At 33.5% G+C, this 19,278-nt stretch overlaps 1 protein-coding gene across 1 annotated transcript in view; it reads right to left on the bottom strand.

Annotated features, from left to right (window-relative positions):
* LOC142841991 (ubiquitin carboxyl-terminal hydrolase 9Y-like) overlaps positions 1 to 19,278 on the bottom strand; it is a 156,643-nt gene that overhangs the window by 70,484 nt on the left and 66,881 nt on the right. The window contains exons 14-22 of the mRNA XM_075958972.1: positions 17,053 to 17,140; positions 15,126 to 15,468; positions 14,024 to 14,119; positions 13,197 to 13,408; positions 8,566 to 8,806; positions 7,318 to 7,467; positions 5,394 to 5,514; positions 2,245 to 2,375; positions 1,800 to 2,078 (exon numbers count right to left, since the gene is read on the bottom strand). Coding sequence (XP_075815087.1) covers positions 1,800 to 2,078; positions 2,245 to 2,375; positions 5,394 to 5,514; positions 7,318 to 7,467; positions 8,566 to 8,806; positions 13,197 to 13,408; positions 14,024 to 14,119; positions 15,126 to 15,468; positions 17,053 to 17,140 — 1,661 coding nt within the window. The remainder of the gene's footprint in view (positions 1 to 1,799; positions 2,079 to 2,244; positions 2,376 to 5,393; positions 5,515 to 7,317; positions 7,468 to 8,565; positions 8,807 to 13,196; positions 13,409 to 14,023; positions 14,120 to 15,125; positions 15,469 to 17,052; positions 17,141 to 19,278) is intronic.

Below are 19,278 nucleotides of genomic sequence, written 5' to 3' on the forward strand. Positions count from 1 at the left end.
AAAGTCTAGTACTCACAAATTCTTTAACTAGAGAAGCTAAAAATATTTTACATATACAAAGTTCCATACACAGTAAAGTTTTGATACTTCAGCCTATCTATGAGGATCTGTTGTATTAAAAATCCATCCGGTACAGATTTTAAAGTATAGCATATTTCATTGAAAAATCTTAGCTCATTTCTACTGCATCAGAAAATAGGAACTTCCAACCATTCAAGGTTGTCTGAATGTCTTAGTGAGATACACAAGATGACTGACACTCAAAAACTTACCGAACAACAACAACAACAACAAAACCAAACCAAAAAACCCCTAGTTTTGAAACTCAAAAAGAAACTAAGTACATAAATGTTTTACTTAAAAATTAAAATTTAGGGAAAAAAATTATTTACTTTTTTATCTATCAATAATCTTCTATTCATCTGTCTATTGCAAACCAAGTAAGTGGTTTGGCAATAAGTAAATAATTACAAACCTGTCATTGCTTTTAGCTCTCTAATAGAACACAGACAGTGTGATTGTAGGTTGGTAATTCCTCAGTCTTTGTTGTATAATTATTTATTTTAAATTATACCAACGTATGCATGTGTGTATGTTGGGAGAGCAGAAACATAGGTCGTTTCTTTTCACCCAATCTCTGAGGAGACTGAACTTGGGTCCTTATAAGCTTTGGCAAAAAAAATACCTGTACTTGCAGAGCCGTCTTTACCAGCCTGTGGTATAATTTTCAATATACAACAAGAAAAAGATATAATAAAATTGTATCTTGTAAAGATACACAGAACTGCCTTTATGGATCTTTAAATATCCTGTGGCTAAAATTATGAAAAACAAAAAAAAGGTACATTTTATTTGGGTAGAAATATATATGAACTTCAAAATTAAAGAATTTAACCTTACAACGGAAAAAGCCTTAATTAATGTTTAGTATATATGAAAGTATAATTCACACTGGTTTTACTTTTTAAAGAGAAACTGTTTCAAAATATATAAATCCACATGAAAGAATAAACATGTTACCTATTAGTATTTTCAGTGATTACTGGTAAGAATATTATTTCATGAATGCTCGGACAATTTTGCTAATACTGTCCCAGAAATATTATTCTGAAGCCTATCACAGCTGTTATGTTATTTGCCTTATTTTGAATAAAATGACATTTTATGTTGGAATAAATTAGAGTAAAATTTCAAGTATTAGACTTCTACTTATTGCTCAAACTTTTCTGATTAACATTTTTCACATATATAGGGATATTTCTAAACATGTTTAAAAATGATATCTACTTTATTTCTAATCATCAATGCATTAGTAATTTACAATTTAAGTGCATGAGCTCAATTTTAACTTCAGCTCAACGTTTACAACAGATCTAAAATGTTTTTATATTTAAATCTTTTTTTTTTAAATTTTTTATTGAGAAAATGAGAAAAAAACCCAAGTTTCCACCTCCTCCCAGCCTCCCATTTCCCTCCCTCTCCTCCCACCGTTCTCCCCCTCCTCCCACCCTTCTCCCCCTCCCCCCACTCCTTTCGCCCTCCCTCTCCAGTCTTTTAATAAGATTTATTTTTAGACTTAATTGAGGTATGTGTTTAAAAAGTTAGGTTTCGGGTTACTTGAAACTTTAAATAAGTAAAAAATGAGAAGCAGAGAAACTAGAAATATGACATACTACTATTTGGACTTTTAGTATTAAGAACTAAATAGACAAAAGTCTTTATTATACCTAGTCAGTGAATTTATCTTCAAGAATTAAAGATGTAGGATAAGTAACATATTATTTGTTAAAATATATTACCGGTGTTTTAGGATCTGTACCATCTGCAACAGGCTGGCAAGCTTCTGCTATAGCCTGGACATGGCCATAGCCAACTGTAGTTAACAATAGTTTGGCTATTTTAAGGGCACTGAAGTAAGCATCTCTACGAGTTTCAACATCTGTATTTGGCAAGAAGTTATTTTCTATCAGCATTCTCAGTACAAGGTGTAAGCCACCACTTTTCAAGAAGTGAAACTGAAAATCCAAGGAAATCTCAGCAAGAGCGGCACCAGCAGGCATTAACAAGGTATAAATTACCTACAGGAAGGGAGGAAAAAGTATTACAAGTTATATATTTTTAAAAATTTAGTTACATTTATTTCTTCTCACATTTGCACTTGATTAAAATGTTGCTTTACAATCTTAGGTGTCCTCTTAATTTCATAATAGTCTACAAAATATTTTTTCGCAAAGAAAAACAAACCTCTGTTAAGTATAGAACTTGGGAGGCAGAAGAACCAAAGAAAAGCGAGTCAAGAGACTGACCAAGTTGGTTTTCTCTAAGATTCGAATGTTTTGAACACACAGCTCTCAATTTTTCTATAGTTGTGCTATCTGTAAAAAAAAAAGGACAAAATGCAATTCATAAATTCCTGATACTTTATGTTGGATTGTTATACTTTTATTTAACATAAAACAAAATTTTTAGATTTAATTTTATGTGTATGCTTTGCCTACATGTACTAAAGGGCACTGCATCTGCACTTGGTATTCAGGAGTCCAGAAGAGAACATCATCTCGCACTTACCGTGCAAGAGCTATAGATACTAAAAGCCACCATGTAGGTACTCAGACCTGAACCCAGCTCAAATGGACATGAACATGAGACTAGATAGACTAGATAAAAAAAAAACTAACATTATTGTGCTAGAGGGAACTTATTAATAAGATGACTACTATAACTGGTATATTCATAGGTCAGTGTCTTGATCAACCCTGGTTAAAGGAGATTCTTTTTGCAGTAGATGGGAATTAACAATGACATCCACCATTGGACAATGCAGAAAAATTCTGAGCCAAAGGTGATAAACAACTCCAATGAAGCACTGTTTTGCAGATATACTTTAACTGGCCCAGATAGAAACTCTCAGAGTGTGGCAGCATGTACAAGACCTGCACAAATTCAAGCCAGCTGGAATCCAACACCTAAAACCAAGATGCTATTTGGAATGGATGTCAGTTGACTTTAAGTTGCCTGCCAAACCTTGAACCCTCCCTGGAGGAGTGTCAAGGCAGCCTGCCAAAACCTTGACCCCTCCCCTGAGGAGGGTCAAGATTGCTTGCCAAGCCTTTGCCCATCCCCAGAGGAGTGTGAAGGCAACCCACCAAACCTCCCAGTCTATTTAAACTGCTCCATAGAGAGTCCCTCTGTGGTGTCACCCCTCTCCCCCGCGACTCCCATGGTTGAACTGGTGGCTTCCCAGTTCCTCTAGGGACACCTGAGAGAGCAGAAATCCCATTAAACCTGGTTATCCTTTACTTTGGCTTGATTGGGATTTTTGCATTGGCAGAGAGCTGGCATTAGGAAATATTCTTAACACTGACAAAGAAAAAAAATCATTTTCTTCAATGGAATATAATCAAATATATCTACCATACACCAATGTAGAAGAAGATTCCCAGTATTAGTTGGCAAATACAAAATATATTCCACTCATTTACAGTTTGTGGAGCCACAAACTGGTCCAGCCTCTCTGGAAATCACTGTCGTAAATTCTCAAAAAGTTAGAAATAAATCTACTATATGACCCAGATTTACCATTCCTTGGTATATGCCCAAAGGAAGTAACAAATGCTTGCTCAGCCCTGTTACTGCCGCTCTATTCACAACTAGAAAATGGAAACACATGAGTGCCTTGCAACTGATTAAAGGAGAACAACTGTGGTACATTATATACCATGGAACAGTATTTATATAGAAAAATAAAATCTTTAAAACTGTGCAGTTCCCAGCCCCAACAAGGAAATTTATGTTTGCAAACGATGGAGACCACTATAGAAAATTACAAGTCAAAATGCAGAGATGTAAAGACAGTTCCCAAAAATACATTTACAACACTACTTCAAACCTAAGGCTAAGGACAATTGTAGAAAAGGAGCCAGAGGAATAGCATATTTGTTGCGAGTCTTCTTCTTCTTCCAGGAATACTCAAAGTCTCACCATAATAACTCCCTAAATATGAGCTAAACAAGGAAAATACCAAAGAACATAGGGGAAAGCCCATGAGTCCTCGCTCATACACAAAGAACTAAAGTAAACTGAGGAAGGCTGAGAATGGAGAAATACACAATCCACACTTGAGTTGTTTGCTTCACCAGTGAGACTATCTTAGAGGAAACTAAATTTTCATATGGAAGTGGTTATCAGTTTGGTTATCTCTCTTCTTAATCTTTTCAGTTTTATAAATATGTTCCTAAAAAATTAAATTAACCACTGTAGGCTGTAGAAGGAGCAGCAGGGCGCTTCCTGCCACCCGGCTAGCTTTACCCGAAATAATTACACCGAAACTGTATTCTTTTAAACACTGCTTGGCCCATTAGTTCTAGCCTCTTATTGACTAACTCTCACATCTTAATTAACCCATTTCTAATAATCTGTGTAGCACCACGAGCTGGTGGCTTACCAGGGAGATTCTTAACCTGTGTCTGCCTCCGAGAGGAGAATCATGGCAACTGCCTGACTAGGCTTCTTTCTCCCAGCATTCTGTTCTGTCTACTCCGTCTACCTAATTTTCTGTCCTATCAGGGCCAAGGCAGTTTATTAATTAACCAATGAAAGCAACATCTACATCAGTAGGCCTAAAAAACTTAATATACTGTCTTAGGTTGGCTTCTAACTCAAAAGAGTCAACTGCTTTTGTGCCCCCAGTGCTTCCTTCCCCAAGGAAGAACAAAGTATTTCATTATCCAACACCAGTAAAAATCAGTCTGGAAAACAAGCATACAAGTAACATTATAGAGATTGAGCAGGTTATATTTAGGAATATGTACAAATGCTCCACATCCCTACCCCCCCCTCCAAACTCACACATATGTATGTAGCAACTTAAAAATATGTATGTAGCAATTTAAAAAAAAAACAAAAGGCCAAGAATTTGAAAGAGAACAAGGTGGCTTGTTTGGGAACTTATGGGTCAAAGAAATGAAATGAAGAAATAATGTAATTTTAATCTCAAAATAAAAGAGAAATCTATCTTAAAAGAATAAATGTTTAGAAAGAAAAAGAACTAAAGTTTGAAAGTTGTTTTCCTTTGAGATAATAATGGAAGGTAATAAGTCATTCATCTTGGGTCTACGAACAGGCTGTAATTCCTAAACTAGCGAAAATATTTTACAAAATAGTAGATATAAAATGATAGGGTCCCAAATCATTTTTCAACCCAATGAACTATTCAAGAACAATTATGTAGAAACACACATGTAACACTACACACAATACAAATTAACAGAGTTTGATATTTTCCTTTTTATCTATTAGTTATTTGGTAGTCATGAATATCACTGGATGGATTGATTACTTATATGGTGGCATAAGTTTCATAAGTACTCTTGCTGACTGGATTGTTTATTTACCTGGTGGCATAAGTTTCATGAGTATTCTGGCTCCATCTCTAAGAGCTGGCATATTCAACGCACTACCTAAGTCTGCAACTTGCCAAAGGAAATATATATATCTGGGCTGCAGTGACATTATCTAGAAAATGGAACAAATAAAATATATAGCTGGATAAATCAGACACTATAAGGCTTTTATTAACAAGTTAACTACTAAGTGTTCTTAAAACTTATATTTGCACCTAGTACATATCTTACTGAAACAATCTCTTTTTTAAATTATTTGATTGAAGATAGATTTCACACAATATATCCTGATCACAGTTTTTCTCCAACTCTTTTCCCATCTGTCTCCACCCACTTTCTGTCTCTGATTAGAAAGCAACAGGAGCCTAAGATATAGTGATAAAATATGAAGAAACAAAAATATATTGGAATAAGACAAAACAATCAAGCAGAAACCAAGGAAAGGCTCGAGAAAGAGATACAGACACAGAGTCCCAATCATTCATAAAGGAATCCTATAAAAATGAAAAACAAGAATCAATTATCTATACACAAAAAGACATGCAGGGTAAATAAAAACAAAAAAAAGAAAAAATACTTTAAAAAGGATAATATTAAAAAAACCAAATCATCATCATCATCATTAACAATAACCAAAAATAAAACAAACAACAACAACAAAACACATAAGAAAAAAGCCCTGACACAATACTGTAGGAAAAGGAACTTCCTAAGATGATGCTGAACTGCTTTTCTGTTTGTCTTGTAACACTGGGCATGTCATCCGCCCATAAGAGGTTTCTTCACTTTCCTAGCAGAAACTAAATTTTCATTTGAAAGTGGTTACTCAGTTTGAGGATGTTCTTCCTTAATCTTTTCAGTTTTATAAATCTGGTTCTTAAAAAAATTTAGTTAGCCCTTTTAGGCCTAAAATAAATAATGTGTTGACTACACTGGCCTCTAACTCAAAGGTATAACTTTGTCCTCCCAGTGTTTGAGTTAAAATGTGTTGTACAAAGCTCAGTCATTATCCTCTGGTTGTTTATAATACAAAAAGTATGCTTCATTCACAGTGTTTTCATATAGTAATTTTTCTATGATAATCTATTATTTTGTAAATTATTGTATCTTATGCCACTCTAATGCAAAGGAAATTTTGCTTACTGTGGAGGTTTCAATCAGAATATTCCCTATAGACTTAAATATGTCATTATAAGAGGTGTGACTTTTTTTTTTTATAACGATGTGTTACTGAGGACCGACACCAAGGTTTCCCAACTCTATTCATTCCCAGTTAGCCCTTGTGCCTGAGTTGTGCCTCAAGATGTGTGCTATAGTACCACGCTTGCCACCACAACTATTATGTATCCTCTGGGATGTACGCCTCAAATAAACTCTGCAAGTTGCTTTGATCATGGGTGCTTTTGACAGGGAGGCAGAAGAGTAACTAAAATACATTCATATGTTCAACAGGAGTACAAACAACAACCAAGTTGGTAAAAAAATTAGAGATACTAATTTTTAAAAAAAGGATGAAAAGAGCTAATTTAAAAGCAGGACACATTTCTTTTGTCATAACTAAGTAATTATTTACAACCTTAGTAAAACATATTTACAGCTAAGATTTAATTTGAGCATGTATTTTATTCTTTGAAACAGTACTAATTCAAAGACTAAAAATATTGGTACATACTTTGAGACTTAATTATGTGCATATGTGTGTGCATACGTATTCTTGAGAATGCAGTGACTAAAAAGACCTGCAGAAGGTATTACAACTAAATTATAATCATTAATTTCTAGAATTAATTAAAAGTTATCAACTTTATAATCTTTAATTTTTTTCACCTACATGTAAAACTTTAAACTTCGAAACAGGAATATTTTACATCATCTCCCTAAAAGAAAATTTCCTCTTTATATAGTAATTACTTACCACACTAGGTAAACAACTTTCCATCTCTGGAATGGGAACATCACTGTAGTTACGACAGTAGATTCCAGGAGATCCAGTAGAAGAATCGGATGAGCTATCAGGACTTGAAGGCATGTTGGAATTTATTTGTATAAGCTTGGCAGTAATTACCTGAAAATAATAATATATTCAATAATGAAGATGATTTTTTGTACAAAATACAGAACCAAGAAATAAAAAAGGCTATTCTTTCAAGATTATTTTTGAGAGCACATTAAAAAATTATAATAATATGAACTTTTCCTATGCTTGGAAAACTGTCTGCAGAATACTGTTATATATTAAATTCCATAAATCGTAAAGTCATCTATCATCAGTATACCTCTTGAAAAGTCTATAATATCTTTAGATTATTTATATAACAGAATGCAATGCAAATGATATATAAAATTTATAAATATATAGTTTGGTGGACTGTGAAAAGAAGAACATCTGCAAATGATCAGTAGGCATGAAATTATTTTCTTGTATGTAATTCTTGGACCTATCAGGAAGATCATAGTTTATTTCCTTTATCTAAAGTCCTCTGACATCTCTCCTTTTATATTGAATTTAATTACTTTTTGAGAAATAACCTCACTCTGTAGGTCTGACAGGCCTGTAATTTAGTATATAAACCAGGCTAGCATAAATAGAGATCCACTCGGTAAGCAGATTAACCTCAGTCTACCACATGATGGAATTAAAGTGTGCAATATCACATTAGTAGCTACCTGGTTATTTGTAAGATAACTTGATGTGGGATTTTCCTCTGTGTGCCACAAATACGTTTTATTACCATTGGTTAATAAAGAAGCTGCTTTGGCCTGTGGCAGGGCAGAAAAAAAGCTATGCAGAAAGACTAAACTGAAGGCTGGGAGAAAGAAGCCGGAGTGAGAGATGCCAAGAAGCTGTCGAAGGAGACAGACACTGGAACCTTACAGGTTAACCTCAAGCCTCATGGCAATACATAAAATAATAGAAATGGGTTAATTTAAGATGTAAAAGTTAGCTAATAAAAAAGCTGAGCTAATAAACCAAGCAATGCTTTAATTTATATAGTTCCTGTGCTAATATTCAGGTCTAAGCAGCCAGGAAATGAACAAGCAGTCTCTGTCTACACGATTGCCACAAAAACATGCACACTAAATAATGTTCAATAAACTTGACCAATAATAAATGGCACAAATACTGAAATTAGAGAAATATTTGAGAATTATATTTACTTACTGATTTATCTTTCAAATTTAATTGTTCAACTAGTTTTCTGTCATCTTCCGGCTCTATCAACTCACCACCTACAAACAGTTCAATTTTTGTATGGGCTACATTGGCATTAATACGACTGAGAATGCAGCGTCGCACAGAACCGATGGTATCATTTGTATGAGACAATATGTCTATATCATCAACTTGTCTCCCTTGCTTTGGGAAGTGAACTATAAGAGACAAGTGTTTCCCACGAAATGCCCTGGGGAGAAAAACATTAAATTAAAAACTGAAAAAGAGTCTCAGAAATATTCAACAAATAGTTAAAAATAGGAAGATATGAATTTGTTCCTTATTTAAAAAGTAGTAGTTAACTTATTTTAAGTTTATTGTGAGAAATATTATGACTTTTGAATTACAAAGTAACTTGATTAGTTAATCAACTAGCATTCTCATGGTAACAAAAGTCTCCTAAGTGTGATGAGGCATAATCACAAAACACCTCAAAAAGCTTAATTTATTAAAACTATATTTAATTCTTTTGAGGTGTTAATGATTTTTAAAAAATAGTTGGTTTTTGTATGAAAAAAAAAAAGCAAGAAGAGAATGTCAGATCATCTTCCACTAGAGATACTAGAGTCACAAATGATTGTTGAGTTGTCATGTTATGCTAAAAATTGAATTTCTTGAAAAACAAGTGACCTTAACGATTGAGTCTTTTCTCAAAAATCTACATTAAGACTATTTCAGCTGAAAGTATGTTTTGGCAAAAATATTTACAAGTATGAGTGTTAAAAGTGTAGTTTCATATACACATACATGCATTATATGTAGGTTACGTAAGTGTATGCACAGTATGTGATTTTTAAAAATATTTTCATATTGCCGGGCGGTGGTGGCACATGCCTTTCATCCCAGCACTCGGGAGGCAGAGGCAGGCGGATCTCTGTGAGTTTGAGGCCAGCCTGGTCTACAAGAGCTAGTTCCAGGACAGGCTCCAAAACCACAGAGAAACCCTGTCTCGAAAAATCAAAAAAAAAATTCATATATAGAATGAGCTATTTTAGAGATGTAATTGAATTCTAATCAAAATTCACTTAGTTTCCTTCACATTTTAAAACATTTATTTAAAACCATATGTGTATGGGTATTCTGTGTGCACGCATGTATGTCCGTGCACCATGTGTCTCTGTTACCTGTAGAGGATAGATGAGGGTACTAGATGCCCTGAATATGTAATTATGAAGAATGTCAGTTATCTCAAAAAGGATGAGTATTGAACCTAGAACCTTTGGAAGAGCACTTAGTGTTCTCAACTCCTTAAATAACTTCTCAGTCTCTAAATTTCACACACTTTACATTAACCATATGCAAATAGGTTACTCAAGCCTAAAGGTAACATTAGTGTTTGCAATCACAATTAATAATAATAACAAAAATAAATTTGTTAAGAAGCAACAAAATAATTTGTTCGTTGGGAGTCCTAAAAAAGTAGAGAATCACTAACATAAAGAGTTTTCTTTTTGTAGTATCATGTACGTGAATTCAAAATTTGAAAAAACTTGTATCTCAATTTGTGAAGGCAACCTTCTAAAATATATATTTCAATTCAATGGTTTTTAAACTACCAGAACTTGATCAAAAGCTTGACAAATTATCACATATCCTGTCATCATAAGTAAGATCTAAAAAAAATAAATACTATTCAGAATGAAAATCTTTTATTTATAGGCGATAAACACCTTACACTTAGAAATGGCAACCAGCTTCCTTAATTTTAAATCTGAGACAACTAAAACTATATATTATAGATTATTTTATGACACTTATGATTATTAAAATATGACAAACACTGAAGTATGAATAAACATTTTTAAGATTAGACTTTTAAACTCAATCCAGTGAAGAAGGTAGATTAATTACCTAAAGGACCCTTTGCTCACTTCCTCCAAATATAATCCATCATCCCTCTAATAATCCCCATCTTCAGCTCATCCAAAAACAGATCTCCAGCATCTTTCACAACAGCCTTGTGAACATAAAATATTCTAGGGTAGCACTTAACCAAGCAAGTAAAAATTTGTATGATAAAAACTTAAAAAAGACATGGAAGAAAGAAACTGAAAAAGATATCAGGAGATGGAAAGGTCTCATGTGCATGGATCCAGAAGATAACAGTGTAAAAAGCATCATAATAAAAGCAATCTACAGATTTAATGTAATCCCATCAAAATTCCAAAATAATTCTTCACAAATATGGAAAAGATAATCCTCAAAAGGAAACATAAAAATCCCAGGAAGTTATGATAATTCTGAATAATAAAAGAACTGCCAAGAGAGAGGACCAAAAAGTGAGTAATCACTCACACACAGCTGGACATCCCACTCTGTAAGCCTTCAGTACCTCAATAAAACCCCTGGCCCTGCTCTGGCCTGGGAAGGAGAAATAAATAAGATCTGAGAAAACTGAAAGCATGGGGATGGGAGAAAAAGGGGAGGGCAGAAGGGAAGGAGGAGAGAAAGGGAATGGGAAGAAGATTTTGAGGGAACTCAATAGTCAAGATGGGGGAAGGAAAGAGACAGAGGGCAAGGTAAGAGATATCTTAATTGAAGGAGCCATTATGGGGATAGCAAGAAAACTAGCACTAGATTCCAGGATCCACAAGAATGATCCCAGGTAAGACCCTGTGCATTATTGAACAGGGTGCCTGAACTGGCCTTGCCTTGTAGTCAGATTAATGATGATCTTAAATGTCATAAATGTCACCACAGAACTTCCATCCAGCAACTGATGGGAGCAGATGAGGAGAACCACAGCAGAGCGCTGGGCTGAGCTCCCAAAGTCCAGCTGAAGAGCGGAAGGAGTGTGAATATGAGCAAAAATGTCAAGACCATGAGTGGAATAACCAGTGAAACTGCTTACCTAACTTAATGAGAGCTCATCCACTCTGCTCAGAACAGGGAAGGCACCAGCATACAACAAAACTAGGCCTTCAGAATGTGGGTGACTGTTTTAAGGATGGGGCAGACTGTAGGGTCAGTGACAGTAGGACCAGAATTTATCCCTATTGTTTGTATTGGTTGTTTGGAACCCATTCTCATAGGAGGGAGACCTTTTTCAATCTAGATACAGTAGTGGAATTCTTATGTTCTTCCTCAAAACAATGCGTCTTACACTCTCTGAAAAGTGGAAACTTGGATTGTTAGGTAAAACGAAAAAAAAAAAGACAGCTTTTTATTTAATAAAATAAGAAAGAACTGCCTGAGCTATCACCATCCCAGATTTCAAGTTTATTACAGACTTTTAAGTAATAAAAAATGAAAAGGCATTTGCACGAAACATATACGTTGACCAGTGGACCAAACCGAAGGCCAACATGAGAATGAAAAAAAACCCACAGACACCTGATTTTTAATAAAGAAGCTAGAAACATACACTAGAAAAAAAAAAAACCAAACAAACTGCACCTTCAACAAAGAGTGCTGATGGAACTGAATGGCTGCATGCAAAAAAATGCAAATAGATCCATACATAACACCATGAACAAAACTCAAACATCAAAAAGATGAAAGATTAAACTGTATTCCCTGAACCTCAAAGAAGAGAAAATGGGGGAATAGCCTTGAACTCATGGCACACACAAAAAAAGACTTCTTGAACAGAAAGAACACTGTTAACACAGACTCTTAAGATCAACAATTAATAAATGGGACCTTCTGAAGCTGAGAAGCTTCTACACTGCCAGGGGCACTGCCATTTGATCAAAGAGGCAGCCTATATAATGTAAAAAGATTTTATCCACACGTATCTCCTAGGAAAAGGAGGTGGGAAGTGTTAAGAGTCAGAGGGGAAGGAGGATACCAGAACAAGGACCTCTAAATCAACATGACCAAAGTTCAAATGAACTCAAGAGTGGAGCAGCATTTTACAGGGCCTGCGGTGGTGTGCACTATGTCCTTTACATTATTTTGTGGGATTAACAAGTAAGAGTATGTATGAATCTGTCTCTGCTTTTTTTTATCTTCCTGGGTTAGTTTCCTTCTGCTTCTTTTGTTCAATCCTGATGTGTTGGTTTTGTTTAGTTTATCATAATGTATTGTATTATTATCTCTTAGAGACCTCTTTCTTTCTTAATGAATCACGATGGATTGTGAGGTGCAGAACCAAGAGCAGAGGTAGGAAACACTCATATCAGAATCTATTATGTGAAAAAAAATATTTTCAATAAAAGGATAAAAACAGAAGAGACTTTTGACAATATAATATCCCATCAAATGAAGGTCCCATGATTGTAGTCAACGCACTCTGGGATCAGTTTATAAGCTGGCCTTAACTACATTATAGAGTTAAAGACTAGCCAAGCAAACAGCAGTCTGTATCATAAAAACATGGGGGAGTAGTGAGGAACGAACTTCAAAATAGATTAACTGTTACACTTAACAGGTAGTAACAACTTGGAAAAACAAAATAAAAAAATTCTAGTGAAGGGATGAGTGTTTTATTAGACTATAACTAGATATAAAATATTTCCTCAAAGTTCACACTTTTAAAAAAGTAAAATACATTAAAATGTAAATGGCATTCACATTTTGCTAAATAACACTGTAAGAAAATATTAGTTGCAAGTTACTCTTAGATCAAGTTTACAAACCTTGACAAAGGAAGAATAATTCGTTCCCCATGATAACCACTGTCACATTCACTTATGTACTCTCTTAAAACCATTAGTACACGAACCATCTGAATGGCTTCCTGTCTTGTACAACTAATAGTGTCTTCTTCACTATCCAAAACACACAACATGCCATATGAGGCTTTCAAGCGATCAAAGCAAGTCTGAATAAAATCTTCATGGATAGCTACCTGCAAATGTGTCAAACAGAAAACAATAGTTGCTTGTAAAAAAAAAATCACCAAACATAACAACAAAAAGAAAAAAATAACTTAAAAGCAATTCTCAATTACAATTATAACTAATCACAATAAATACAAGTTGTTTTTTTTTTTTAAAAAAAAGCCTTAATATGAAACCAAGTAGGGAACACATTAATATTCTCATTAAAAAACTGAATCTTTCTTTCACACTCACACTGAGAAACATGCATGTATACATATACACACACAGAAATAAGCACAAAAATAAAATGTATAGTTAAAAATAATAATAAAAAACTAAGCTAGGGTTCCTTCATATCACTACAGTCCCAGGATCCAGAAGGCTGAGGAAAGAGGAATACCATGAATTCAATAATTCCAGACCAGTCTGGGCTACATACATTATGTGAATCTTTCTCTCACCAAAGCAATTCCCCAAAACAAAAACAAAATAAAAAAGCAACAAAAACGATCGTAGAAATATGTCTTTAGTTAATATCGTACAAATAAAATAACCAATTCCTAATTCATTTTAAGTTTAAAATGGTATTATTACTAATGCTATTTTAATCTGTGAAGTTCTTTCAGTACTTCAATCCTTACCTTATTTGCCTGTAATCTGGGACCGAGATTTGTGTGTATTTCTTTTAGAAGATCTATTGCTCTGTTCGAAATATTGTCATTACTCTTTATCACAACCTAATTTTTAAAATAATAAAATAAATGCCATTGAAGATATAACTTGCCATTTAGAATATTCTCCTTTCCAATAAATAAAAGCTTACATTAATGTGATATAAATTCAAGTTTAAAAAAGGAAATAACACAAAAGATTTTCAGATGAAACAATTAGAAAAATTACAATAGTATTATACTGGCAATTTTGTTGCTGAACTAAGACGTTTCAAGTTATCAATAAGTCACTACAGAAAACTCGCTCCCAGAATTTCTGATATTATTTATTAAAAATGACTTTATTAAAATATACTGTAGATTCCCTGGCTTCAGAGATTTTTTTCATGAATTATAAATAAAAATTGGAAAAGGAAAAGAGCAAAAACATGTTCTGATTTTCTTTCCTCATTTTCTTTTCCTTTTTATCATTAGGTTCCATTTGCAGATTGCAGTCAGAAGAAAATTTAAACAATTAACCCGAATGTATGAACGATCCTTAAAAACATGACTATACTTAAAATTTGCTTAAGAAATGAGTGATTAAATCCCCAATGAAACTAAGCTACAATAAGAGAGTCTAAGACTGAAATAAACACACTATATCAAAATTGCAAAGTCAGCATTAGAGCATAAAACATTTTTCAGATACTTACTATTGATTTCAAGTGAAACAATTTATATAAAGGTTTTATTATTCACATTTCCTAGTAAATCATTTTTCTGCTCTATCATTAATTATGGTACTTAAATATGTATCCATCTTATATAAAAACCGGAGAGACTAACTTTCATGGATGACAACAGGCAAAATATGTTTGCGAGGAAAGTTACATTTACATGAAACCTTTGAAAAGAATATATTTAATGTGAATGCCAAAGAATCACCTGTGTCAGACATAAACTAAGTCCTTTAATTTCTAGGACATATATCCAATCCGTATAAATATACAGAAGAAAATCTATAAAAACATCTGCAATTGTAAAAAACTACTTTAGTTACTTTTGCCATAATTTCTCCTGTTTTACTTACCTCCCAAAGGTAATCTAATCCTATTAGGTCTAAATCATCCATCATATAGACTCTTCTTTTTATCATTAATTTCCCCTCTCGACAATTGACAGCCTTGAAAAATCTTTCAAAACACTTTATTCCACTTTCGGTTAATAGAGTTGGATCAAGTTGAAGCACATTACTTTCAAAAAAATCCTGAATAATATCAGGATCTAGGTCTGGATCGTCTCCCATTAACTTGGAAAACCACATAAAACAGGCTTCTCGATCACTACAGAAAACTGCATTCTCTGCTAAGCAGTTCCATATTTGTTTGGCTTGGACAGCATAGAGCCAAAGTTGACCATCCTTCAACAAAAATCTTGAAAAACATATAAGAAACTAATTAGGTTCAAAATGACTTTATTCTCATCAGTACACTGTTTTGATACACAGAACACATAGTAAAATATCTTGAAGACCATACATTCTTTAAAAGTAATACATCTAAACTTACATTCTATTTTTTCCACATATTTAATGAATACAACCAGAAACTTTACCTATCTACATGACTCAAAAAGACTTCTGCTTTATTTTAAAATATTACAGCTTTTGAAACAAGTTAGATACCTAAACTGATGTAGGTTTGAGTTTAACAACAAATAGTTCTTATGACTTAAATCTGCTTTAACGCATGACAGTCAGGGTGCACCTTTAATCCCAGCACTTGCGAGGCAGAGGCAGGCGGATCTCTGTGAGTATGAGGACAGCCTGGTCTACAGGAGTTCCAGGACAGCCACGGTTACACAAAGAAACTGTGTCAGAAGAAAAAATTAAAGCTATTTTAGCAATCTTTACATTGTTGAAATTCTTTAGCTACTACTCAGTCATATTAAACAAAATTATTTACCTATAATTTTAACTTATTTCTATGATTATCCTTTTACGCTCAAAATTTAATTAGCCGAGAAGAACATTTTTAGTTTCAAGACTAAAAAATAATGGTAATCATTATTTTAAAAGTTTACTAAACACTTCCTTAAATTCTTAACCTATTCTCAGTATTTCTCAATGAGTATTACATTTTCTTAAAAATCAAAATAAGCAACACCTGCCTTACAAAGATGCTATGATGACACATCAATAAAAGGCATTAACTCTTAGTTTATTTTCTTTTGAATTAATTATACTGTTAACAGTTTATAGAGCTGCCACAAAGGAATGTCTTCTGATTCTTAACTTTATAGAGCTGATATTTTTAATTCATTTTTCTGATGCTTAGTACCTTACTAAAAGGTAGTGCTCATATAGTATCTATGTATAGACAGAAAAGCAAACACTTTTAATAAAGTCAAAGTAAACCTAATAAGTGTTTTTTAGCATTATAGGGCCTTACCATGTCATTTTAAAATATTTTAAAACAATAAACCAATTTCCCACACATACGAAATAAGATGTATTCTGATATTTAAAATTTAAATTAAAATTTAAACCTGTTTTTTTTTAATTTTAAAATGTCTTAAGCTAAATTACCACAAACAATCTTACGAACATTTATGGCAATAGGTAAAGCACTTTGTGTACATACATCAGGGTCTATGTGTGGACCAAAAGTTAAATGTAATGATTCAGGCCTGTAACACTGTTAGTGGGGGAACAGACACAGACAGATCTCAGATAAAAAAGAAATGTTTAGTAAAAATCCTAAGAAAAACAAAAAGCAAAAAGATCAGAGTAATGGAGAAGGCTTACTGGACTCTAATCATAGGCACATATATACTACATATTAAAAAGTACTTAATAATAATGACTATAAAGCAAAATGATATGTGAACTTTGAAAATGTCCTTTTGGGGGGACAATATCTTGCTATGGTAGCCAGCTAGTCACCTAATGAAGATTTGGCAAATTGAAATCTTTTATCTGTGCATTAACGAGAACAGCAGTATTGATCAAAACAAACCTGAGGAAATTAAGTCGTTCTTGGACTTCTTGAATATGACTGTATCTACTTCCTAGTCTTACAGTTTGTGGGTCATAGTCTTCATAATCTGCATATTAAAAAACCCGTGAAAAAAAATACCGTGAAATTACATGCATCCACTGCTGAATTTAGCAAAAATACAGAAATAATCACTTTACTTAATAAGGAAGATGTAATACTTCATAATATTTCTATGTGTAGACAGAAAGCCAAAGATTTTTAATTTGTCAAAGTATAAACTGCCAAGTTTTTTTTTTTAATTTTTGTTTTCTGAGTGAAGGTCTTGCTATGCAGCCCTTGCTGACAAGGAATTCAAGACGTGTAGACTAGAGAGAGGCTTGCCTTTACCACCAGAGTGTTGAGAAGAAAGACTTGAACTTTAACCTGCCTAATCGTCAAATGTTATAAAAATCATTTTTTCTCTGTAATCATTCTTTCCTTCTGTGCACAGTTACACTTCCCACCACATTTTATTATGCTATTATAATTTAGAAATTTATATAAAATATTTAGTGTAAAATATGGTATTATTTCATTCACTCCAAAAGGTACAGTAAGAAAAGAAGGCATTAAATTTTATGAAATTACCATAATTATATTTGTCACAAGGGTATGAGCATTAAGCATGGATCAAATATTAATGTTATTCTTCCTGTTATGATTATTGACACATGCATTAGTAACTAGACCTAAGACAGACTGAAATACTTTCTTTTTCTTAAGAATAAAATCAACAGTATGGATTTCTTTTATTAACAGCATCACATATATCTCTAGTGTCTATTAAAAGAAAAAATGCATAGTAAAAATTCTAAAGGGGTAGGCATGGTGACATATCTTTATTACCAGCACGCAGGAGATAGTTGTAGACTGCTATCTGGGAGCTCAATTCCAGATTGATCTACACAGCAAGTTCTAAGCTATCCATAGCTATACAGTGACAGACTATATGAAAACTCCAATCAAATGCGACTGAACCTATCAAGCTCCCCTGAAAGTCATTCTGACAAAAACTAAAGTATCTACTATGATTAAAAAATAATGACCATGCTAATTTATTAATCTTAGATTACAGGAATGCATCAATGATTATAACAGATGAGAAAGATAAAATTAAATTTTTAGAAACTCCAGTGGAGACCAAGGACATCTATCTGGGACAAATGTATACTAATGAAATGAAGCAAATATTCTGATATTACCTCTGTTTTAACACGTAATTTATCTACAATGCAAGTATGTTATTATTCTATAAATGTAAAAACCATAATAATGCTTGAAATAACTTCCATGGTTCTTAGCTGTTCAGTGGGAAAAGGATTAAATCTGCACCAGAGCTCTGAATTTATCGAAACAAAAAGAATATAGAAAAATAAAAATGTGAACATTTTTATGATCAGGAGGGATGAACCAGTAATGGGAACAGAATCTGATTATAAAGCAGAGAGAATTACATTGGCTTTGAAATACATACATGGCCTTTTTCCAGACTATCTTGGAAACCTTCACTTCCTGACAAGACATTAGAAATGAAATCATAGGGAAAAAAAAGGTCAAAAATAGTCTACTTTTCAGAAGGAACTTTGTTAGCATTTTGAGGGCTCTTTATACTCAAGTAGGTTTGAGGTAACAGACTAAGAGAAACACATGTAAACTTTCACTTGTCTAACTGTTCCTTTTCAAAAGAAATATGCTACAAGGTTTTAATGCATATGTTGCCTTGCTTTTTCAAGCAATCCACTGAGAACCTTTCTATGGCACTGGTCATTTGAATTTGCTTTTATAAGTTCTTTAATGGGAGAAAAGAATTTATCTGTGGAAAAACAGAAGAGGATGCAGAATTCTTACTCTCCTTTCTGTACACCACTGCAATATCTAGTCTCATTTCCAACCCTGGAGTAGACAGTCTGAAGGGGATCCTTCCCACTCTACTTCCATTCTCAAGAACCACCTACTTTCCTCTTTCCTGTGGACATTCTCAGTCTTCCCTTCTAGTCCAGTCCCATTCCTTTGGGTCAAACTCCAATACCTAGAAACACAGTACCTAGAAATTCTGTGTGTATTAGAGCTCTCATTTTACAGAAACAGTAACTCCATGGTCAACTTGGCAAAGGCCCAATCCTCCCTGTCCTCCACTATGACTTCCTCATTCTCACCTCAGTCAAGTAACACCAAGTTTACAGGTGCCATTCCTCCCATATCAAA

The sequence above is a fragment of the Microtus pennsylvanicus genome, chromosome Y, assembly GCF_037038515.1.
Source record: "Microtus pennsylvanicus isolate mMicPen1 chromosome Y, mMicPen1.hap1, whole genome shotgun sequence".
NCBI classification, from domain to species: domain Eukaryota; kingdom Metazoa; phylum Chordata; class Mammalia; order Rodentia; family Cricetidae; genus Microtus; species Microtus pennsylvanicus.